A 23,952-nucleotide genomic window follows, 5' to 3' on the forward strand; every position below is an offset into this window, starting at 1 on the left:
TCCTCGTTAAATGCTGCCACAGCCACCCAGTTCAGGAGCTGAGGTGTCCTCTCAGAGGTGGGATGCCACCAACTCTCTCGTTGACCCTCCCCGCCACACCCCAGTGTCTGCTGCTTCCTGTGGCTCTCCCAGGCTTGTCTACTCACCCTACCAATCCAGGCCACCATTCACTCTCCTACAGACTATTGAAAGGCCTCGGGTGTTGCTTTCCTCTGGCTCTCCGGGGCTCATTCCACTAGCACCTGGCAATTGAATGACAGTCCTCAAGCACAAATACAGTCATGCCTTGTCCTGTCTAAACCCTTCAGGGGTCAGTGCCCTTCTTGACCTTGCTTACAAGATGCTTCAAAAAGGTCCAAGCTATGGCCGGTGCCTGGAGCCGCGCCTCTTGCCAGGGCTGCTCCAGCACCTTCTGTGCTAAGGCTCAAGTTATCAGGGGCTGTGCTTTCTGCTGGGTTCTTTTGCAGGACAGTACCCTCTACCTGGAAGGCACTTCCCACCCATCCGGAATCCCGTCTTCTAAGCTTCCTTCGAACTAGTTCTCCATCCAGGCCAGCACATTCCTGTCTCGGGGAGGCGGGATAGGGGTGGGGGGGTGGGCAAGGGCCTGTCCCCACACCACTGGGTACAATGCCAACTTAAACAGGCATGCATGAGATCTGTCTTTGATGCCTGTCTCCCGAGGCGGGACTGCAACATTCCTCCCTGACACCCCAACCCCAACCCCACACACACCTCCACCAAGCCCCGCGCCCAGGCTGGCCCCGGGCCTCGTCGTGGGCCCGGACACGGAACGGGTAGCTCCGGGGATGCCCAAGGATGACGTCCGCGGCGCTGTAACAACTACAACTCCCAGCATGCCCTGAGCCGGCGGCGTCCCGGGTCCGCGGCGGTTGCCTAGCGACCGGGCGTGTCCCGGAAGGTTGGGCGGAAGCTGGGCGGGACTTCCGGGGCGGTGGTTGCATCAGATTCTGGGAAGCCGGCGCCGCGGCTGCTGGTTTGTAATTCCTACGATGTCAGGTTCCTCTGGGGAGCAGGGTGAGTGCGCGCGGGGAGGCAAGCGGGGCGACCCCGGGCCTGAGGGAACGGCGGGTGTTCGGGGCGGGCGGGGGGCGACCCCGGACCTGAGGGCGGCGGGTTTCCGGGGTGGGCAGGCTGGGGGCGACCGCGGGCCGGAGCGAGGCGGGTCCCCGGGGAGGGCAAGCGGGGGGCGACCGCGGGCCCGAGGGAGGCTGGTCCCCGGGGAGGACAGGCGGGACGACCCCCGGCCTGGGCCTGCGCTGTCCGCACTTCGCTGGGACCCGACTTGGCTCCTGACGGCGCCGCGGCCACCCCCTCCTCAGCCTCAGTCTCCTCGGGTTGTGCCCGGGACGACCTCGCCCCCTCCAGCTCCCAGCTGTGCTCCGGGGACAGGCAGAGCCCGAGGGTTGTTGCGATTTGCGCCCAGCCGGCCAGCAACCCGGGGGTGGGCGGAAGACGCCGGGGGTACGCGGCCGCATACATGAAAGGCTTGGGGTTTCACGAAGCCTTTCATCTGCGGCTCCGCAAACAGTGGTCATTGGGATCTGCGTGGTCGGAGCGTTATTGCCGCACTTTATTGCCGCCGCGGAGGTTCAGGGAGCAGCCTTGGCTCTGCCCACCGGGGTCACCGATGCCACCAGCGGGTGGACAAGTGAGTCCACAGGCAGACCTCCGCGGAGCACTGGATCTTCTCCCACCGTCCGGCTCGCAAGGCTGTAGCCGCTGGCAAGACCAGAGACTGTCACCAGGATTCCTAAGTCTGGAGCAGACTTCCCTCGGGAAGCACTCTGAGTGTAGAGTTCTTACGCTCTTGGCTGGTGACGATTACGTGCCAGTCTGCCGGCCTGCCCCCAGTGTAGGCTGGTCAAGGCTTTCCTGGCCCCCTGTCCTCCTCTTTGCTCCTGAGGCCTCTGGGGCTCCAAGTGGGGAAACCCAGCGATGTGAGAGGCACCCACGTGCCGGGGCTGCTGTCCCACACCAGTGCCCACATACCAGGCCCGCTGGATGTCACCCAACAGGTGTGCCTGGATTCCAGCACTGCCCCCACCTGCCTTGCCGCCAGACAGCCCTCGGACAGATGTCCACCCAGACTCCCGTAAAACAGCATCGTGCTTCCCAGCCCTGACCGCAGAGCCGGTCCGGCTGGGCTGGGGTCCCAGCTGTGCCCCTTTCTCGCAGCACAGAGGGGTGACGCGTATGGCCTCAGAGGATGCGGACCCTTAAAGGAGTCATTACTAGGGACGGATTTAGAACAGCGCCTGGCATGGGATAGGTGCCGTGTGTCTGGGTTGAGACTAGAGCTGCTGTCTCACCTTCTGTCGTTTTGTCTTTTTTCTTTTTTTTTTTAAGCCTATTTTTGAGAGGTGGGGGAGGGGCAGAGAGAGGGAGAGAGAGTCCCCAAGCACACGGGGCTGGATCTCATAAACCACGCGGGACTTCATCTTATGAGCCATGGGGATCATGACCTGAGCTGAAATCAAGAGTCAGGTGCTTAACCGAGTGAGCCCCTCAGGCGCCCCCTTTACTCTTCTTTTTTTTTTTTTTTTTTTAATGAAAGTGTGGTTTTGGTTCATTTGTGAACATAAATGACATATTGGTTTTTTCCTTTAATTGCTTTAGAATTCGAGGGTTTTGGGGGCGCCTGGGTGGCACAGTCGGTTAAGCGTCCAACTTCAGCCAGGTCATGATCTCGCGGTCCGTGAGTTCGAGCCCCGCGTCAGGCTCTGGGTTGATGGCTCAGAGCCTGGAGCCTGTTTCCGATTCTGTGTCTCCCTCTCTCTCTGCCCCTCCCCCATTCATGCTCTGCCTCTCTCTGTCCCAAAAAAATAAATAAACGTTGAAAAAAAAAAAATTTTTAGAATTCGAGGGTTTTGGAGCCTTGATAGGAGTTGGCCTTGGTAGGATGTCTGGACCGCTGATAGATTTTTGTAGTCTTGTGCCTTGGGACCACGTGTCCCAGCCAGGGGTTGGCCCCAGGGCACAGCTCACCTGTACTTCCTTTACTGCCGCTGCCCCCCCCCCCCACACCTGTTCCCCAGGCTTCCCTCAAAGACAACACCCTAAGACCACCCTCTGAGGAGACTGGAAGTAAAGTGAAACTGGAAAGGGCTTTATATTAGGTGCCAGAGTTGTAGATGTGCTTGGTTTCCGGTTCCCGAAAGGTTTTTGTTCTGAAAGTTAGAGTCATCAAAAGTGACCATCTTCCCAGACTTGAAAGAGACCCTCATCTAGAATGTTCTTCCCATTTCAGATTGTCTTTCCTAAGGTGGTTCAGAACATCTGTTTGGTCCCCTATGATGACATTGGGTTTACGGCCTCTCCCTTGTGTTTCGAAGGCGCCCGCCCCGCCCCTCCCAGGTTCCGGTGACTCTTCTGAGGACCCCTGGGGGCACTCGGCTCCTCTCTGAGGCCTTGCCCTGCAGACTCGCAGCCTCTGGTGGCCCTGCGTGAGGTCCAACTTGCTGTTCCGTTTTTTATGCAGTGCAGTGCAAAGGGTCCTCGCGATAATCACGTAGGTAGCGTTGTTCTCGGCCTGCGCGTCTTCCGGGCGGGCCCTGGTCTGCATGCGCCCGTCCCGGCCTTTGGTCCTCAGAGCGACTCTGGGGTAGATGCTGCGTTTCTCTTCCTGGACCGACGAGAGTCCTGAAGCTCCGAGGAGTGAAGTGATTTGTCCGGGGTCACACAGCCAGAGGCAGAGCCAGGCTTCTGTGGTCTATCTCCGACCACAGTGGGGATCTTAACCACGATCCCGTGCTGCCTTTGATGATAATCTGTCCGATTCCATTCAGAATAACAGCGAGGGTCCTAATTCCAGAGCGTGTCGGGACAGATAAGATCAAGGCAACATGCTGCTGGGTTTCCCAAGGAAAAACGCAACGTGTGTATTCATAGATTGCAAGTATTAGCTCAGTTGTGAACTCACATTTCCCGGTATTTACTTTTTTAAAGTTGTAAGAGAGGTGCCCTTGGGGTAGAAACGAAGCCATTTCCGGTGTCCCGGCACCCGCTTACCTGGGCAGCAGACTGTGCTTGTAATCACCAGAAGGTCTGTGCAATGCCACGTGAGAGCATTATAGTTTCTGTTTCGGTGGAAAAGCGTCACTGAGCGGTTGAAAAAGGTTTGCTTAAATGGATCCGTCACCTGCCATTTACCCCGCGAACGCACGTGGAGCGCCTGCCTTGCTCGGCACCGCGGGGCCCCGGAGCCCTGAATGCGAGCAAGGGTGAGCCATCCGGCAGAGGGCTGGGTGGCAGCAGTGAAGGGCGAGCCCCTTCTGCCGAGGCGGGTCAGCGCCAGGGTGGGCTGGAACCGAGGACGTCACAGCCTCTGCGGGACGTGGAACCGCCCCCCCCCCCCCTCCGGTCACTTCCCAGAGCCTGTGCTGCCTGGTGGCCCAAGCACTGCCAGGTTGTTCAGAGCCCGGGCTCCGTGACTCTCCAGGCTGCAGACCTCGGCGCGCCCTTCTCTGCCAGCCATCCGCCGGGCGAGACGGCGTGTGGGGACCCCAGGGGCGGCTCCACACGGAAGCAGTGGCAGCAGGCTGTGGGCTGGTAGGCCAGGAGAGCCTGGAAGTGGAAGACGGGAGGCCGGTGAGCCCCTGACACTCTGGTCCTGAGGACGATGGAGGCTGAGCCCAGAGGAGGAACGAGGAGTGAGTGTCCTGGCAGAGGGCACAGCTTTCCCGAAAGTTCCTGAGGCCAGTGGGCGGAGGAGGGCCGGGAGATAGGCCGCAGGGCCTTGGGCATGCCTTTGGAATTCAGGTCTTACCTTGAGGTTTGGGAAAGATCATCTGCCCCTCCCCCACGTGGAGGTGGGGCAGGAGGACAGTGGGGGCCGTGGCCGTACTGGCCTGAGAGGTAGGCAGGGCTGGGGGACAGGGCTGGCGCTGGGTGTGGGTGGTGTGGGGCTGAGAGCAGAGCACCCAGGCTTTAGCCCAGTAGGGGATGGTGGCCGTGCCCTGGGCTCTGGGACTGGGTGGTGGGGAGCACGGTGCACACGCCTCTCTGCTCCCCAACATTGGAATCACGTGGAGAAGGGATGCGTTTGGGAAGCCTTGTCCAGGCCCCTTTCTGAGGGCTGCTTGGGCAGCTGAGCATCCCGGGGGGAGACGGAGTGGAGGGGACCCAGGAGGAGGGGTGCTGCAGGCAGGCAACCTGGGAGCCAGCAGAGGGTTTGCAGAGAGGGCGTGATTTGTAGGGCAGTTTTGGGGGGGGTGTGTGTGTGGAGGAGGGGTGCTGACGCCTGAGCCCAGGCTCATCTTGGAAACGGAAACAGACCTGGTCTGGGAGCTTATGAGGAAGGCAGAGGGGTCCGCACTTCCACAAGCTGTGGGGGGGGGGGGGCGGGGGGGTCTTCTATGCACACTGAGGTCTGCAGGCCCTGGGGCAGTGGGCTGCTAGCCCAGCCCACCCCCCAGGTTCTGATTCTGCGGGTCTCCCGAGGGCCGAGGGCCCGGCAGGTACGCTTCCCACAGCTCATGGGGAGGAGCTGGGCCACACCTGAGCGGAGGAGGAGGAAGGTGAGGCAGGTTTAAATCCGATAGCAGGAGCTGGGGAGAGGGGGAGAGGGGGAGAGGCGGAGAAGGGGCGAGGCCGTGTCGGGAGTGCAGCTCATTCCCTGTGGTGTTTGCTTTACTACCTGTGCCGAGGGATTACCTGGTTTTCTTGTTTGTGTGGTCTCAGGAAATGTCTTAGGAAGACTTCGGCCTTCTAAATTGGAAAAAGCGGATGAGGGATCAGTCTGAACCGCGTGGCCGCACGGTGACGTTGTCACGAACAGTAGGGGTCCCTCCCGCGGCGTGTTTCTGGGCGGAACCACAACCTGACCTGGTGGCAGGCGTCCCCTCCACACGGTCACCGGCGTGAGGTCCGTCACCGCAGGTGCGCCTCCAGCCCGGGGGCCTTCTCGTCTGATCTCAGCATCGAGGCCGATAGCCAGACCGCCAGACTGATAGCCGCTCTGGCCCTCGTCCGTGGCCGCCTCAAAGCTGACCTGTGTTTTGCTTGTTTCCTCAAGACAAACTCGGATGCAGCCGCCACAGTTACCGCGGTGCCTGTGCACCCCTGCGGCCCAGAAGCCCCGCATCCCACTGTGCTGCCCCGGCCCCCCAAGGTCCTTGCCCCGTGACGGCCACGCCGCTCCGGAGGGTAGACTTGAAGCGCGCGTGTAGCGTCTGGGGAAGCTCCTTCGGGAGCCGTCGTAATAGCCACTCGGGGGCGACGGTGACGGCAGTGGCCGCAGAGCGACTGGGGGCTGGCTGTGTGCCAGGCTGCGTTTCGAACATTTACAAGCGTGATTTCACTAACACTCAGCTTTACGAGGCGGGTGCCGTTCCACGCCTGTCGAGCCTGGCCCGGCCCCCGCCCCGCCGCACGAGTTCGAGAGCTCCCGGACTCCCTGGCCGGGGCGCTTTACGGCCAGCCCAGCGGATAGGACACTTGACCCGTTTTTCTCGTGTTAAGAACAGTATGTGCTTATTGGAGGAAATGTGGAGAAACCCGCTGATCGGGGTTCCCTGCCTCGGTGTTTGGCGGGAACCTGGGTGATCTTTGGGGGGAGGGTGGCTGTGGCAGTGGGCCGCCCCCCCCCCCCCCCCAGAGCCCGCGGGCCAGGTCCTCAGAGCCAGCTGCCCAGGTGGAGGAGGGAGAGCAGGGGCGTCCTCAATGGCGGGGGGCACCCTCTGTGTCTCTTTGCTTTGGCAACTCCGGGAGCTGACGCGGAAGTACTCGTGCTCCTTGTGGGTCCGGAGTGAGCGGAAGCCGCGCCCCCTGTAGGTGTCCACCTCTGGGAGCGAGCCCTTTGGGGTTAAAAGCAGCCTTAGGCTCCGCCCACGGGAATGTGCTAGGGGTGGGGCTGCGTCCTGGGAGAGGCCTGCCAGGCCCTGAAACAGCGGCGAACCCCGGCACGTCGCAGGGACCCCTGCAGTGTGAGCGCGTGTTCTGCCGCTGGCTCCCCATTCGCTCAGCACCTGTGTTGAGTATCTAGAATGTTCCAGGCTCCGTGATTAAAGGGGGGTGTGGGGCAGACGGAAAGAAAGGAGTGGCGGGTTACAAGTAAGCGTAAGGAGGGAAAGCAGAAACGAGGTCGGGGCTCCGGTCGGCGGGCAGTCATTCGGAGCGACATCCAGGGAGAGCCGACGGAAAGATGACAGCCAGCCAGCAGGGCCCCGAGGAACGGCGGAGCCTGGCCACGTCTGGGGGAGCATTCCAGGCTCTCGTGGAGTGAGCAGGGCCTCATGGAGCTGGACAGGGTGTGTGGGGTGGGGGCAGGAGCTGAAGTCAGAGGCCCGAGGGACCCGTGCGAGGTGGGGGTGGTTGGGAGGAGGGGGGTGGGGGATGTGATGTGATCTTGCACACTTCTCAGCAGGCCACGCTGGCCACTGTGTTGGGCGACGCCAGGCCGCCCGTGGGGGAGCCTGCGGCACGGAGATTCGGGTACGGGGTGGGCTGGGCCCCCGCGTGGGAGCCACGGGGGGAAGGACTGCATTTCAGGTACATTTGCCGGCGGAGTCCCAGACTGCCCTGTGGCTTGGCTGTGGGCGTTCCTGAGTGTGACTGGTCAGGGGGCAGGACTCCAGTTGAGAGGGAAGGGTGGCCCCTTGTGGCCGCGTGGAGTGGGTGGCCATTCCGTCGGGTTGGCAGAGCCGAGCCCTCCTGGGGGTGCGCTGGGGATCAGGAAGCAGGTGGGCTTTCGGGAAAGCCTGCGTTTTAAGCACAGCGTTCGTTTGAGAGCTCGAGGAGGACTTCTCGCCTCGCGGTCCCCCCCTTTCCTGTGGGTGGAGAACTCGGGTTCAGGACATCCGTGAGAAGTGGGCCTTGTTAGGCGCTCCAGCAGCTGGGAAGCGGTGCGGGCCTCCCTCCTTCTGTGGGTCCATCCCACCCCCTCCTCACTGCCTGCTGATGGCTGGACCTACACGACGGTCCTCCCGTGGTGGAAGCAAGTGGGGCCAGGCATTGGGCCAGGCGGGCAAGCAGGGATGGGAGAGACGAGGGTCAGAGAGGTGGGAGCGTGGCCGTGTAGGGGAGCGTCACCTCCCTGCCTGCAGCTGTCCTTGCTGTGGGTCCCGCACAGTGACCCAGTGACCTTGTAGTGTCGGGCAGCTGGCCCGGAACGACAGCCATGCCAAGAGGGAGAGGGGTGGGCTCATACTTTCCCGCTCCCGCCGAGAGGGTGTCTGTAGGAGCAAATGAGCCCTGGTCCTTTTTCCACGGTTCCCTCAGAAAATTAAGGTAAAACATCTGGGGTGATCAGGGCTTAGACGCAGCTCAGACCTATGGGCGGGGGTACCAGGCTCCTTCCTGTGGCCAGAGGGCCTGTAGCTAGCTTAGTGCCACCAGCCTGCCCCTGCCTCCCTGTTTTGGGGCGGGGCTGGGTCTGTGCCCCTCCTGCTCAGGCTTGGGGCCGCTCCTGACCCTGAGCCCCCCACGCCAGGGATAGACACAGCTGGACGTTAGTTAGGGTGGTAAGGACAGGTTTTGCCCCGTGACTGATACCGGGAGAAGTGACAGGTGACAGAGCCCCGGGGACGAAGAAGGGGGCGGGAGGGTGAGCAGAACTCAGTGTTGTGGAGGAGGCGAAGAATCCCCAAGGGTCTTGAGTGTCACAGGCCGCTATGGCCAGCTGCGTCTGCTGGCTGGTGGTGACTGAAGTCCGGGATCTGTCCTCCCACAGAGACTGGAGGCGGGGCCCGTCCTTCCTGACGATTCCGTTTGAGAGGAGTGGCCTTCAGGTGGTTGCGAGTCACTTCTGGGTTGTAGGAGATAAACACCCGAATGCTGCTCCTTTCAGGAATCGCTCTAAGGGAGGGCAGACGGAGCCTGCCGTCAGGTTTGGCATTTCGGGGGGAAACGAGGCCTCCAGCTGCCGGAGACCATGCCGGCGCAGGGGCGCAGCCCAGGCTTTCTGCGTCCCGGCCCGCTCGGTGCCCACCGAGACCGGGCGTGCTCAGCCCCCCGCCGCGCCCGGATAGCAGGTGCGCTGCAGAGAAGGCGCTGTGTGTGTGTTCAGTCGGTTTTTCTTTAGCTGAGGTAAAATTCACCATTGAAACCGTATCGAAAGAGCACAATTCCGTGGCCTTTAGTGCATGTACAGTGCCATGCAAGCAGCACCCTTATCCGTTTCCGGAACATTCCCATCCCCGCAAGTGGGAACCCCGCCAGTCGCCCCCAAGTGCCCCTCGCCAGCCCCGGGAAGCCGCTGTCTGCTTCTGCCGTTCCGTGGCCGGGAAAGGCTTGACGGGCAGGAGCCTCGTGTCTTTCCGGACTCGCGCCCGAGGCCCCCGTCCCCCCGACTGATTCCCTGTGCCTCTGTCTTTGCAGCTCCCGCCTACAGGTCCATCCTGAGCATTAGTGACGAGGCAGCCAGGGTGCGGGCCCTGAACGAGCACCTCAGCACGCGTAGCTATGTCCAGGGGTACTCACTGTCCCAGGCAGACGTGGACGTGTTCAGGCAGCTCTCGGCCCCTCCCGCCGACACGCGCCTCTTCCACGTGGCTCGGTGGTTCAGGCACATGGAAGCGATCCTGGGTGGCGCCGGCGGCAGAGGCGAGCCCTGTGGGCGCCAAGCAAGTGAGTAGCAGGGTCCCCAGCCGTGAGATACGCCTTCCGTCGGGGGCCGCCTGCGAGGTCGGGGCCCCAGAGATGTGTGGCGCAGGTTGGCCGCAGGGCTGGCTCCCGGCACCTCGCGCGAGCCCGCGGCCTGGCGGGCGCCCCGGCGCCCCGAGTGGGGGTTAGGACGCGCTGCGCTGAGGAGGCGGCCCTGGCCAACCGGGACCCCCGCGGTCGCCGTGGCGGCCCGTGGTCACGGCGCGGAGCCGCCACGAGAGCGAGCTCCCTGGGCCGGAGGTGGGGGGGGGGGGGCGGGGGAGAGGGCTCGGGCTGCAGCCTGGCCTCTAAAGCCAGCTCCTTGCTCGGCTCACGGTTGACGTGCTGCTGCTGCTGCTGCTTTATTCTTTGCGTGCCTTGCGGGCTGTGTGTGTCCAGCGGATTCGGAACGGCCGAATCCTGAAACGACACCAGTTGGCATCGGGCCATTTGAAAAGCAGAAAAAAGTCATATCTCAGCCTCGAGCTAAAGTCCGCCACCTGGCTCTAGCTCCGGCCTGTGAGCGCCGGTGCATCTGTGACCGTGTGATGCTGGTTGTTTAGGGATACTTCTGGAAAGTCTTAGGGGCTCGGGCCCTGCGTGGTTCCTCTTCTGCGATGAACCCCAGGGTGCTCTGCCCCATAATCGCCCGATGCCCTCGAGCCGCTTGGCCACCACCCCCCATGGCTTGGGGCACTCCTGCTGCTTTGTGGGAGGGATGGGCCGCATGCTGTCCCTGGTGGCCCTGCCAGGCCGGGCAGCCTCCCGGGGGCTTTTCCAGGTCTTCAGGTGAAGCATTTGGAGCGTCGCCCTGTCCTGGTCTGCGCTGCGTCCCCTGCGGCGGGGGGCGGCGGTGGGGGCGTCGTCCGTCCTAGAGAATGGCGTGATGTGGGGTCCTCGACGATCCTGCAGCAAACGCCCCGTCCCCAGCACAGGGTGGGTGCTTCGTGTGTACGTCGTCTCCTCCCTGTGCGTCTGGCACGGTGCCCCGGGTGAGGGCAGTGGCGTCCGCTGTGTCCCCTCCGATTCTCAGGTGTCGGGTTGTCCCCTGGGTCCCAGCTCCCAAGACACAGCATGCCAGAGTGGCGGTCAGGCAGGGTCCGGGGCCCCCAGCCTTGGCAGTGGCCTGGCTCGCGCTCCATCGAGGACCTTGTTGAAAGAAAGGTGCGGACGTGTGTCACCACGGACATCGTGACGTAAAGATGGGCGCCTGCCCCTGCAAACAGCTTTCAGTCCGCACAGAGGAAGGCGGCTCGAGACAGAGTGTCACCCTGAGCATTGACGAGGCTGCTCTAGGCCGGCTCGGAGGTGGTGGGGAGAGGCACCCTGGATGGCACCCAGAGAGGTTCCTGCCTCTGCCCCTTCCGAGTTCCGTCGTGTGAGCACGGCTGGTCCCAGAACCCTTGGAGGCCGTGTCCTCTCTCACATCCCTTGGGGGGGGTGGGGGATGTAGCTGAGCACTGCGGCCCCCCTCGCTGCCACCAGAATGGAGCACTGCTCCGTCCCTGACGGCTCTGGAGCCCTGTTGTCCTGGGCGTGTGGTTCCTCTCCAGTCCCTCGATCCCCGGCCCCCGTCCACATTCCCTCCCAAGTCCGTTCTGCCAGCGACCGTGACTTGGCTTGTCACTCCTCCTGCCACTAGCCCCATTCTGTCCCAGTGACTCTCTTGCGGGCCATCCGTGTCCCTCCCCGGGGCCGTGGGCCTCACCCCCCCCAGTACCCTCGCAGGCACGGAGGCTGGGCACGGGCGGCCCGACCTCTGTTCCTTCTACCTCCTCCTGGCCCCGTCAGCCTCCTCTCCCGGGCTCCGGCACAGGGGGACCGCTCCGCTCGGGGCCTCACCTGCTGTGTCCCCGAGTCTGGAGGGCTCCGCACCCAGCGTGGGACCTTGCCCCTCCTCCCAGGTCCCCCGGGCAGGACCCTCAGGGCGGGCTGGGCGCTGAGGAAGGCCCCATGGCTTTGGGAGCATCACGGTGCGGCTCGGCACCCACGCGTCCGCCCCTGTGCCCCGGGGAAGGGGAATGAGCACAGTGCGGGGGGCCTGGCCGGCCCTGCGGGGGTGCTCTGGAGACCTCCCTCGAGCCTTCTTCAGTGCGTCTCGTAGCGGAGTGTGGTTCTGTCGGGTCCGAGTTTGTCCGCACAGCAGCCCCGCGCCCAGGACGGGGCCTGGAGGGGACTGGGTGTGTGTTGGAGGAACGAACGCGTGTTCGGACGGAAGCCAAATGAGAAGTTAATGCCCAGGGAGGCCCCTGCTGTGGCCGAGAGCTGTGTGAAGCACAGGGAGACACGGCTTGGCGTGGTCAGGTTGTGGGGCGCCGCGGAGGTGGGCCGCTGGTGCTGAGTGGGCCGGGTTGATGCAGGGGGAATGCTGGTGGAGAATTCTCCATATTAAATCAAGGGCCCTTGTGTGACGTCTTCCAGTTTTCCCCTTACGCAAGCTCCCATTTGTAAAATGCCGGATTTCCTTGACCCCGCCACCCCGTGTGACAGAAGTGGCCCTTCAGGCCGTGGCCAGTCTCCGTGGACTCCACCTTCGGCTGTGTCCTCAGATGGTTCGTGGTCTCGGAAGTGCCTCCGGTGCTGCGAACCCCGAGGCCTCCTGCTTAGCAGTGCGAGCACTGCTGGGTCCCTGGGTCACATCGGTGTGTGTGACAGCTCTGGCCGGTGTCCCCAGTCACCCCGGATGGCAGTGTTGACTCTGTTTCAGGAGCTAGGGGGTCCGAGCGAGGGAGGAGATTAGTGGCATCATACGCAGCAGGTTGAGTGTCCTTGAGTCACGGACTGAGAGTTTCCTTCAAGGGTGTTTGCTGCATTTAAAACGAACCTGTAAGACGCGTACCCGACCTTAACATAAGCCTCGCTGTTTCATTAAGGGTGTGGGCCTCCCCACGCACGAGAATGCGTGGCCACCTCAGTTTGCTGGCAGTTACCCAGAACAAGGAACTCCCGTGGGGCTCTGTCTCCTTCCTCCCGGCTGCCGGCTTCCCTCCCCGCCTGCACGCGTGCACACACACAGGCAGCCGCCTCCTTCCTCCTCTCTCCTCTGCCTGTCGGTTAAGTCAGCCTCCGTGTAGCCGATGCGACACGTTGGGCAAATGGCCGTGCCCAGGACTGACTTCTCCATGGGGCCCATCCTGTGCACCGTGGGCGAGGCACCGGGCTGGCCCTGTGGGCGAGGGCCGGGGCGCACAGCTGGCTCGTGGTGCAGGGTGCCAGGTGCCCGCGACGCAGCCGCACCCCTTCGGGCTCTCAGGGCGCAGGCTGCGTAAGTGCTGCCTCTTGTCCGGCCGGAAGCCCGGGCCTGGGACACGGGGAGCAGTGGGGGCAGCCCCCGAGACCGTGCTGAGGAGGGGCGGGTCGTGGAGGGCAGCGAGGGGACAGAGCCGCCCCGCGCTGCTTCCAGAGCCGGTCAGGCACCGGTGAGGAGCTCCCAGCCGCACGAGTTTGCTCCGGGGTCGAGTCAGGGGACACCTTGCCTGTGGTGGGGAGTGGGCCCCAGAATTGAGGGGGAGCCGGCCACTCGTTTGCCCCCGTCTGACAGAGACGGGGCTGGGGCTGGAGGCCGTCCTCTCTGAGTTTCTGCCCCGGCCGGTCCTGTGCTGCCCCGGGAAGTGGCCCATGTCCCTCAAACCCGGGGGGAGGGCAGGGCACCCCCAGTTACATGCTGCATTAGAGCCCAGCAGCGCGGGGCCCGAGCCCCCTCCTGACCCGCGAGCGGTGGCCGCCGCTGCCGCGCACGTTTGTGAACGGGGGGCACGGGTGTGAGGCCCGGCGGGAGCTGGCGGGTGTGAGCACGCCTCGGGGGCCTCCCCAGGCTGTGTTTCCGCTCGCTCGTAGCGCAGAATGCGAGCCACGTGGAGAAGGGGCCACGTTGGACTCGGCGATGCCGGCAGATCCGCTCGTTCGGCCCCCCTGGCGGTTCATCGAGAGCAACACGGTGTTTGCGTTGGAACGGCCAGGTGGTGGCTGCGGCGTGACGTGCGCTTCCGTGACTCTGCACGCTTTCTGCCTTCGCAGGTAAAGGTCGGCGGGGGCAGCCTCAGTGGTCTCCTCCGGCCGGGTCTCCGCCGTGCAAGCTCCGCCTTTACAACAGCCTCACCCGGAACAAGGTCAGGAGGGGCCCCGCGGGAGGGGTGCGGGGAGGGCCGGCCCCGGGAGCCCACGTGCCCTCGTGGAGCCCACGTGCCCTCGTGGAGCCCACGACCCGTGCTGCTGCGTCGGGCTCTGCAGTCAGCGCATACGGGCTCTGACGCCGGGCAACTCCTCGCCCCGCGTTCTCCGTGCGGCCTGAGGACAGCTGTCCTCGGGGGGAGGGCCGCCTGCTGGCCCTGCGGCGCCCTGACCACTCCCCCGGCCGCCCAGGGGCATAGACGCCCGCGGTCACTCGGAGCCACGCCGAGTGCCGGCCTGCCTTCAGAGGGGACACGTGGCGGCGGCAGGCACCCCAGCGCCAGCCAAGCCGACGGGCAGAGCGGCGGGCCCGCTGGGCGTTGCCGGGCGCCGACCGGGTTTCGAGAAGGCGGGATCGGATCCCAGTCGAGTGGGGTTTGCTTGGTTGCGGCCACGGCGGGTTAGAAGTTTGTCCGTGAGCGCGCTGGCACGCGGGGACACGGGGTCTCGGGGGTTCCAGCCGGAGTAACGGAGCTCTCCCGTCCCTGACGTCTATGGTCTTTGTCAGTAAGACAGACTTGTCCTTGCTGAATTTGGCGTAAACAAACCCCAGCGTCGTCTCCGACGCTGGCTGGGGTGACCCTGCGCGGTGCCTCTTACACATCGACGACGGTCGTCCCTTTGTGTTTTACCAAAGGACGTGTTTATACCTCAAAACGGGAAGAAGGTGACGTGGTACTGCTGTGGGCCTACCGTCTACGACGCGTCTCACATGGGGCACGCCAGGTGGGACCCGCTGCGGGCGTCCGGCACGGGCAGGGGGGCAGCCGGGCGGGACCGGCTGCGGGCGTCTGGAGGTGTGGGCCCTGCGGGAGCATCTCTGCCCTTCAGAGATCTCTGCTCTGCTACAGGGACCCGAGATTCGAGAGGAAAATCAACCCCGAGCCTTTCTTATTTCTAAGATAAAATTTTCATTCTGTAAGTAACCCACATCCGTGACAGGAAAGTTGGGGGATGCGGACAGGTGACAGGAATCCTGCCCGGCAGCCGTGTGGCGGGCGTCCTGGCTGCCTGTAGACATCTGGTCCCGCGGCTCTGGCGGCAGGCTGGGGCCCCCACGGCGGTCACGGGCCCTGAGCAGGGTGGTGGTGCCATGGGAGCCTTCCCCCGTGGCTGCTCTCGTGGCCGTGGCCCTGGGGGGCAGGGGGGCGTGGCGGGCCACGGGAAAGGTCTGTCCGCGTGCTCTAGGTCCTACATTTCCTTCGACATCCTGAGGAGAGTGCTGCAGGACTACTTCGGGTTCGACGTGTTCTACTGCATGAACATCACGGACATCGACGACAAGGTGGGGCTCTCACCAGGCCGTTTTCGGAACGGCGGGGGTGGGAAGGAGGAAGTGACGTCGGTGAGTAGAACACGGTGGGCCTCGGCCCCACACACATCCGGTTAGCGTCGCGGTTTGTACGAATGACGTCCGTCTTCAGATGCGAAGATGCTGCGAGAACCTGAACGACCGGGGACCCGGCCGATAAGATGTCAGCCCGAGGTACTTCGTGGCAACGAGACTTCGGGTGGCACGCGATTTTGCGTGCAGCGATGGGGCGGCGGGGGGAGGGCAGCCAATTTCCTGGAGATCAGAAAGGTCACGGGAGGAGGGCGGTGTTCCCCGGCCGCCTGGCGGGGCTCAGAGTCTGCCGGCTTGCAGGGACAAGGGCGCGCTGTGGACGTGACCCCGGCTTCCCTTTCATCTCTCCAGATCATCAAGAGGGCCCGGCAGAACTACCTGTTTGAGCAGTACCGGGGGAAGCAGCCGCGGGCGGCCCAGCTCCTGGAGGATGTTCATGCCGCCCTGAAGGTGGGCCCCCGTCTGTCTGTTCCTTGACTCCTGACCGTCCCTGGCGTGGGGCCTTAGTTGTCCGCAGTTAAAGCTAGCGCCATCCGGGCACCGGAGCTCTGGGTCACGTGGTCCCCCGGCCTGTGGGAAGAGTCGCCAGGAAAGACACACTTGGACGGGGCGTGGAGTAGGGGGCTGTGCCTGCCACTCACGGGAGAATGCCAGAGTTTGTCACGGTGGCAGTAGAGTGTGCTTGCCCGTACAATGTCCCTAACACTCCTGTGTCTCCTGTGCTGAGATCACAGCCGCATCTGATGATTCTGAGTGTGCGACGCGGAAGCCGTCCCAGCCCCTTACGTTGGGGGCACTAGACATTTTCAGAATTACTGGCAGAAATTCTTTCCAATGTAATATTTTGAGTAACCGTATCACAAAGTTTGCTGCCAACAGGGTAAGGCTAGAATAAGTCGTTTTATTCTCTTTAAGAGTGATTAGTATTTTAGCGACCGCAGCAGTGATCAGCGCTTACGTGCATCATCTCTAGAAGAGAAAGTGGGAATGAAATCAGAGCTTAGCGGTCTTGGGCTGACACGGGGCGGGCCTGCCAGGACTTCGCGCCTTTGCAAGGCTCACTAGTCCCCCGGTGACACCTGAGTGACCCTGAGCACAGGCGTTTTAACATCAGAGAAACAGGCCGGCGGGGGAGGGGGTGCGAGGAGCAGGGTGCCGGGCCGGGCCTGTCCGCTGCCGGACTTGCCCCTCCTTCGGGGAAGCTAGGACCACGCCCTGGGGACACTTGCAGGGCAGGGGGAGGGACCCTCCTCTCCGGTGAGGCAGCCTCTGACGGCCCTGCCCTCTCTTGTGTTTGCAGCCGTTTTCGGCCAAGTTAAACGAGACCACGGACCCGGACAGAAAGCAAATGCTGGAGCGCACTCAGCGCGCGGTGGAGCTGGCCGCAGAGCCCCTGGAGAGAGCCGTGCGGGGCGGCCTCCCGGCAGAGGAGGCCGCCCGCTGCGCAGAGGTGAGGTCTCCAGCGTGACCCGCACACCCTGCCCCGAGGTGGCTCGCTGCTCCCGGGTTCCAGCCTGGGCCTCTGCGCGCGGCACCTGGGCCCGGCCACCCTGGGGCCGAGCAGGCCTCCCCTCGCCCCACGCCAGCGTCCTCACAGTGGGGGGGGGGGGGGGGGGGCGCGGCACATCAGAGCATGTGCGGAGATCGTTCGGGGGTTTCTGGTGGCCTCCCCCGTGTTTCTCAGCGGCACCTGCAGAGAGCAGAGTGAGGCTGGAGTTGAACTGGGCCGTGGGGCCCTGCGTGGGTTTCCCGCCGGCCCCGGGGCCTCCCGGGCAGGCTCCTCCGCCCCCTGGACGGGGTGAGGGCACTGCACTGGGGCCCCCGGGAGCCTGTCACTGCCGGCGCCTCCAGCCTGGCCCTTCTCCTGCACGCTGGCGCCCCCTGCTGGCTGCCGTCTCCAGCGCTCAGTGGGACGACTGACCAGGCCATCCCTCCCTGGAGTGGGGTGGGGGGTGCCCAGCTCAGGCTTACTTTCACTTTCACGTTCTCCCATGGTTCAGATGGCCGGCGTGGCCTCCTGCCGAGCTTAATGAGACAGAGCCTGATGTACACAGACCCGCGGACCAGCGTTTTTGCCGGGCGTCCTTCCACCTGGGCCCCGCGTCGTAGCTGGCCTTCCTTCGGAGGGCCTCCTGCGTCCGCTGTTTCTCCCTCTCCTGGGATGCCAGTCACGTTTCCTGGTTATGGCAGTATGACTGGGAATTTTTTTTTCTTGATTATTCCACTTACACCCTTTCCTTAGAAGAGTATGATAACACAGACGTGACGTAAGATGTACCACCTTAACCACTTATAGGTGCACAGCGGCGCTAAGCACGTTCACGCTGTTGTGCAGCTGTCCCCACCCTCTGCGTCCAGAACTTTCCGTCTTCCCAAACAGAAACTCGGTCCCTGTGAAACACGGGCCCCCTTTTGTCCGTGATGAGTAACGCAGCTGGGAAGAGCGCCGTGCAGATATCCCGCCTAGTTCCTTCGTGTGGACACTTCCGGAGCGGAAGTCTGGACCGTTTGGCAGCTAGATTTCAGGATTCCAAGAGTCCGCCACACCGGTTCCCACAGCAGCATCCAGACCGCGGTTTCTGACCGTTCCCACCAACACTTGTGATTTCCGTCCTTCTGACGGTAGCCTTCCTGATGAGTGGGGGCCGTGGCCCGCGGGGCACTGGGTCTGCACTTCTCTGAGCACCGGTGAGGCTGACCAGCTGACCATGAGCTGGGAGTCCTTTTCTGTCTGTGGACGCACATTTGCAAGAGTTTCTTTTTTTTTTTTTTTTTTTTTTTTTAATTTTTTTTTTTTTTTCAACGTTTATTTATTTTTGGGACAGAGAGAGACAGAGCATGAACAGGGGAGGGGCAGAGAGAGAGGGAGACACAGAATCGGAAACAGGCTCCAGGCTCTGAGCCATCAGCCCAGAGCCTGACGCGGGGCTCGAACTCACGGACCGCGAGATCGTGACCTGGCTGAAGTCGGGCGCTTAACCGACTGCGCCACCCAGGCGCCCCTGCAAGAGTTTCTTTAGGCTGTACGTCTGGGGTGGAGGTGCCGGTCTGTCGGCCGTGTGTCTGCCTAACCGTCGGGTCCCCAACACCGGCCACGCGTCCGGTGATTCTCCGGAAGGACGCGCGGGACTCGGCGTAGACTTGTCCTCACGTCGAAGGGGTCTCACGGGTCTCACGGGGTTGTGGCTGGAGGCGAGGCTCGGGCCGAGTCTGGAGGAATCCACGCACGGGCCTCCCCGGTTCCCGCAGACGCGCAGCTCGCCCTCCCCCACCAGAAAATGCGTGGCTGCCTACGGTAGATGTTCGTGTGCAGAGAGCCCATCGGACCCTCCATGCCCGAGGCTTCACGGGTGCTGTCCCATCCACCCAGCACCCAGCACGGCTTCCCCCGACCACGGCTCCCACCCACCAAGTCTCCGACGCCAGAAACGAGCAGGTTTATGTTTTGCGTCAGCCACACTGTTCGCTCGATGACACAGAGTGGTCCCGGTGTCCCCGCCTCTCCGTGCAGGGACGTTTTCCTGCAGACTCAGCCGGGGCCGCCCTGCCCGCGGGCCTCCCCAGGGGGGCTGGCAGCTGGGGCCTGCCGTGCAGTAACGCTTCCCTAAGTGTCTGTGTCCTCCCGTGTCTGTGACACGTGTCAGCTATTGTGCACCGGCACTTGGGGTTGCCGGGTTCCTTTCATGGGTGGGATAGGAGCCAGCACGTGACGGGCTCGTTACTGTAGTCTGGATCCGCATGTGTCTGACCTCTTGCGAGATGGCCTTTCCGTGTGCTGTCTTGACGGCCGTGATTCTGGGCACAGGTCTTCTGCCCCATTGTCCACCTGGATTTCTGTCTCCTTACGGGTTTAAAAGCATCCTTACTCCTGGACACTAACCCCTTGTCATCTAAATACGTTGCAAACGCTTTCTCACAATCTCTGGCATTTCTTTTCACTTTCTTTCAGTAACAGAGGGTCTTAATTCTGACGCAGTCAAACGTATCAGCTTTTTAAATGCTCCTTTGTGTTCTGTGTCAGGTCTGAGCGTGTGGTTGCCCAGGTTCTCCTCTGTTGGCCACGCCACCCACCCCGTGTGAGCATCTCGCCAGCTGTCCCTGGCGTCAGGGAGGGAGGAGGTCTAGGCTCGTTTGTGCTGTCTCTTTCTTCCCGTGTGTTTTCGCTTGTCCAGGCCCATGGGGGGCCCGGGTGGGATCTTAACCTTCATACGGAGGCGTCGTTTCGGACGGGTCGGTCCCCTCCATTCTGTCTTCCTGTTTCGTCTGTTTCTTTAAAGACCTGGTGTTTAGAGCAGTTTCAGGTTCCCGGCAAGACTGAGAGGAGGCACGGAGATTTCCCACGGGGCCTTCCCCTCCAGCCCCACCTCCTCCACTGTCAGCACATCACCCGCAGACGCGTCGTCGTCACCGAGAACCCACAGCAGACGTGGGTTCTGTCCTGGGGGAGTGCGTGTTCCATGGGTGTGGACGGATGTGCAGTGGTGCGCACATCTACTCCAGCGTCAGGCAGATTGGTTTCCCTGCCCTGGGCATGCCGTGCGCCCTGCCTGCACGTCCCTCCCTGTCCCCAGCCCCTGGAAACCGCTCGTCTGTCTGCGGCCTCCGTGTGTTTCCCTTTCCAGAACGTCACAGAGATGGCATCGCACCCCATGTGGCCTTCTCAAATTGGCTTTTGTCACTAAATCTACACGTCAGGGTCATCCACACTTCCCCTGTCCTGAGAGCTCGCGTCTCTTGAGCGCGGGGTAAGACTCCGTCCGCTGGACGCCCCACAGCTGGTTTATCCGCCCACCTGCCGAGTGCACCTTTGTGGCTTCGAGGTTAGGCAGTTGTGAAGAAGCTGATAGAAACGTCCACCTGCAGGGTTTCGTGTGGACCTGAGCTGCCGGCTCCTTTGGGCAAATACCAGGAGTGTGGCTGCTGGATCCTAGGAGCATGGTCCGTTTTGCAAGAAACCAGCACACCGTCCTCCAGAGTGGCTGCTCCGCCCCCGATCCCGGCAAGAGGGAGTCCTTGCTGTTCTGACTCCCCAGCATGGAGTGTGTGTGTGTATTTTGGCCCTTCTGACAGGCGTGTGATGGTATCTCACTGTTGGGGTTTGCGTTCCCCCGACGGCATCGGTGGGGAGCACCTTTCCACGTCCTTCCCTGTTTGCCATCTGAGCCTCTTTGGCGAGGGACCTGTCGAGGTCTTTGACTCAGTCTTCATCGAGTTGTTTGTTTTCTTACTGTTGAGTGTGCACATTTCGGATAAGAGCCCTTTATCAGTTGTGTCTTTGGCAAGTAGTTTCTCCTAGTCTGAGGCTCGTCTTTTTGTGTTCTTGACTGTGGTTTTCCTAGAGCAGAACTTTGTGATCTTAAAGTTCAGCCGTCGGCACACCACTTCCTTTCCTTTTTCTTTGTTTTTTTTTTTTTTTTTTTAATGCTCTTTAGAGAGAGGGGAAGAGAACTGGTGGGGGAGGGGCAGAGAGAGAGGGAGACACAGAACTCAAAGCGGGCTCCAGGCTCTGAGCCGTCAGCCCAGAGCCCGACTCGGGGCTTGAACCCAAGAACCGTGAGATTGTGACCCGAGCCGAAGTCAGATGCTTAACCGACTGAGCCACCCAGGCGCCCCACTAATATTTTATTAAGGATTTTTGCATCTATGTCCATGAGAGATACTGGTCTGCAGTTTTCTTTTCTTGCAATGTCTTTGTCTGTGTTTGGCGTTAGGGTAATGCTGTCCTCGTGGAATGAGTTAGGAAGTAGTCTGTCTGCTACTTTCCTCTGAAAAACTGTAGAAAATTGGTATAACTTGTTCCTTCGATGTTTGATAAAATTCACCAGTGAACCCACCTGGCCTGGGTGATGCCTATTTTGGAAAGTTACAAATTATTGATTAAATCTCTTTAATAGACATAGGATACAGGCTTTTTTCGGATTGTGTGGATCATCTTGGGTGAGTTTTGGCAACTTCTGTCTTTCAAAGAGTTGGTCCATTCGTCCAGGTTTCAAGTTTGGGGGCACAGGGTTGTATACAGTGTTACTTGATTATGCTTTTAGTTTTCTTGGGGTCTGTAGTAATGTCCCTCTTTCACTTTGAGTACTAGTATTGTGTTTTCTCTTTTTTCTTAAGCAGCTTGGCTAGAGGCATATCAGTTTTATTCATTTCCCCAAAGAACTAATTTTTGGTTTCGTGGATTTTTTTCTGTATGGAGTTCCCGTGTTCTGCTTTAATTTTTACTATTTCTTTTTTCCACTTTGGACTTAATTTGTTCTTCTTTTTCTAGTTTGTTAGGTGGAAGTGTAGATGATTAATTTTAGACCTCTTTTTCTTCTCTGATCTATGCACCTAGTGTTACAAATGTCCTCTAAGCACTGCTTTTGCCGTATTTCACAAATTTTGGTACGCTGTGTTTTCGTTTTCATTTAGCTCAAAAGCTTTTTATTTATTTAAAAAAATGTTTTTTACATTTATTTATTTTTGAGAAACAGAGTGAGACAAAGCATGAGTGGGGGAGGGACAGAGAGAGGGAGACACGGAATCCGAAGCAGGCTCCAGGATCCGAGCTGTCAGCACAGAGCCCGAAGCAGGGCTCCAGCCCACAAACCGTGAGATCGTAACCTGAGCTGAAGTCGGACGCTCAACCGACTGAGCCCCCCAGGTGCCCCTAGTTCAAGACTTTTAATGTTTTCTTGGGATAACCTTCTTTGGCTCGTGTGTTCTTTAGAAATGCGTTCTTCGATCCCCATGTATTGTGGGGTTTTCCAGCTCTCTTTCTCTTACTGGTTTCTAGTTCAGTTGCACAGTGGTCCGAGAGCAGACACGGTGTATGATTTCCGTTCATTTGAGTTTGTTCAGGCGTGTTTTATAGCCCAGCCTGTGGTCTGTGTTGGTGAACGCTGCGTGTTCTGCCTGCTGTCGGACGAAGTGGTCTGTGGACGTGCATTGGGTCCAGCCGACTGATGGTCATGTTGAGTTCATCCGCCTCCTTACCCACCTCCTACTGCTGGGTCCATCCCCTTCGGAGGGAGGTGTGTTGAAGTCCCCAACCACCTCTGCGAGTTCATCTGTTTCTCCTCACACTTCTGCTTGCTTCTGCCTCGTGTGGTCTGACGCCCTGCCCCGGGCCCGCACACCGTAAGCACAGTTGCCCTGTAGAACTGACCCGTTCGTCCTGCCACGTCCTTCTCTATCCCTGACGACTCTCCTGGCTTCGAAGTCTGCTTTGTCTGAAGGGAGCTACTCCTGCTTTATTTCACTGATTTGCACCGTGGTCGCCCAGTGCATTTCCACCATCCGTTTACTTTTGATTTGTACGTGTCTTTGTACTTAAAGTGGATTCCTTGTGGACAACTGAGAGTTGGGTCTTGGATTTTGATCCACTCTGATGATCTCTTTTAATTGGTGCGTTTAGACCATTGACATTCAAAGTGATGTTGATGTAGTTGGATTCTTACCCACGCTGTTGTTTTCTCTTGTTGCCCTCGTTCTTTGTTCCTGTTTTGTCTTCCACTCCTTGTCTGCCTTTCGTGGTTTTAAGTGAGCATTTCACATGATTCTGCTTTCTCTCCTTTTACCGCATATCTAACACTTGATTTTCAGTGGTTGCCCTAGAGTTTGCAATATACACTTATGACTAATCCCACTTTCAAAAACACTGCGCCCCTCGTGGTCGTAGGAGTGCCCTACGATAACGAGATGACCCTAGTTCCCGCTTCCCGCCCTTGTGTCGTGGCCGTCACTTGTCTTAGCTGTCTGGAAACACAGAGGGCGTCGTGTCTACTTAAACGGGTACGTAAGTGTGCAGGTCGATGCGTTCCCACTGCCGCCGTTTTGAACAAGCTGTTCTTTGTTGGATCACTTAAGAGAAATAGAAGTTCTGGGGCACCTGGGCGACTCTGTCGGTTGAGCAGTCCGACTCGTGATTTTGGCTCGGATCGTGATCCCAGGGTCGTGGGATCGAGCCCCACGTCTGGCTCTGCTCTGACAGCTTGGAGCCTGCTTGGGATTCTCTCTCTCCCTTTCTCTGCCCCTCCGCTGTTCACGTGCGTGCTCTTTCTCTCCTCTCTCTAAAAAATAAATAATCATAAATTGCTTTTATTTTACGTGCACTTAATTCTTTCCGCGATGTTCTTTCTTACTTTATGTAGACCCAAGCTTCCAACCTCTGTTACTTCCGTCCTCTCTAAAGAGCTTCTTTGGACATTTCTTGCAAAGCAGGTCTGCCGGCAACACGTTCCCTTGGTTTTTGTTTCCCTGAGAGTTTGGTTTCCCTTTGCTTTTGCAGGCCGACGTCACAGGGCACAGAATTCCCGGGTGGCAAGCGTTTTGTCTCAGCACTTAAATATCTCCGTCCTTCTTTGCTTGCACGGAGTGTGAGGACAAGTCGGGCGCAGTGCTCGCCTCTGCTCGTCTACCGGCGAGCTTCCTCTGGCTTCTTTCAGTATTGCGTCAGCTTTGATGGGGTGCGGCCCGAGCTCGGCGTGCCTGGGTGCGGCGTTCCGGTGTTTCTCCTGCCCGACGTCCCGGGGGCTCCGTGCGCCTGCGGTTAGATTCCGACACGAGTGGGGCGCTCTCACTCGCTCGGGAGTCCGATGTTTCTCCCTCCCTTTCCCTCTGCTGTCCCCGTGACGCACGTGTGGCACATCTGTGGTGGGCCCGCGTCCTTGGCTACCCTGTTCGGTTTTGTTCACTCTGTGAGAATGAAGCCTTTCTCATGTTCAGTTTTGGGGGTTTCTGTTCTGTTGTCCTCAAGCCCCGAGATTCTTCCGCCGGCCGCGTCCAGTCTCCCGATGACCCCACAAGGACAGTCTTTGTTTCTATCACGCTCTGGTGGATCCCCGACATCTCCT

General features: G+C 60.6%; 1 protein-coding gene across 4 annotated transcripts in view; it reads left to right on the forward strand.

The window, feature by feature from the left end:
* The first annotated feature begins 912 nt into the window (after nucleotides 1-912).
* The window catches only part of CARS1 (cysteinyl-tRNA synthetase 1), a 44,928-nt gene continuing 21,888 nt past the window's right edge, over nucleotides 913-23,952 (forward strand). Inside the window, exons 1-7 of one of the 4 annotated variants that reach the window (XM_045486292.1) lie at nucleotides 930-1,038; nucleotides 9,340-9,588; nucleotides 13,621-13,712; nucleotides 14,411-14,499; nucleotides 14,962-15,058; nucleotides 15,470-15,568; nucleotides 16,419-16,568. In XM_045486292.1, the coding sequence (XP_045342248.1) occupies nucleotides 1,014-1,038; nucleotides 9,340-9,588; nucleotides 13,621-13,712; nucleotides 14,411-14,499; nucleotides 14,962-15,058; nucleotides 15,470-15,568; nucleotides 16,419-16,568 (801 nt within the window). In that variant the 5' untranslated portion in view covers nucleotides 930-1,013. Of the gene's footprint in view, nucleotides 1,039-9,339; nucleotides 9,589-13,620; nucleotides 13,713-14,410; nucleotides 14,500-14,961; nucleotides 15,059-15,095; nucleotides 15,260-15,469; nucleotides 15,569-16,418; nucleotides 16,569-23,952 lie in introns of those variants that run through there. The other 3 variants (XM_045486291.1, XM_045486293.1, XM_045486294.1) reach the window with 3 other exon arrangements.

This window comes from Leopardus geoffroyi, chromosome D1 (genome assembly GCF_018350155.1).
Source record: "Leopardus geoffroyi isolate Oge1 chromosome D1, O.geoffroyi_Oge1_pat1.0, whole genome shotgun sequence".
NCBI classification, from domain to species: Eukaryota; Metazoa; Chordata; class Mammalia; order Carnivora; family Felidae; genus Leopardus; species Leopardus geoffroyi.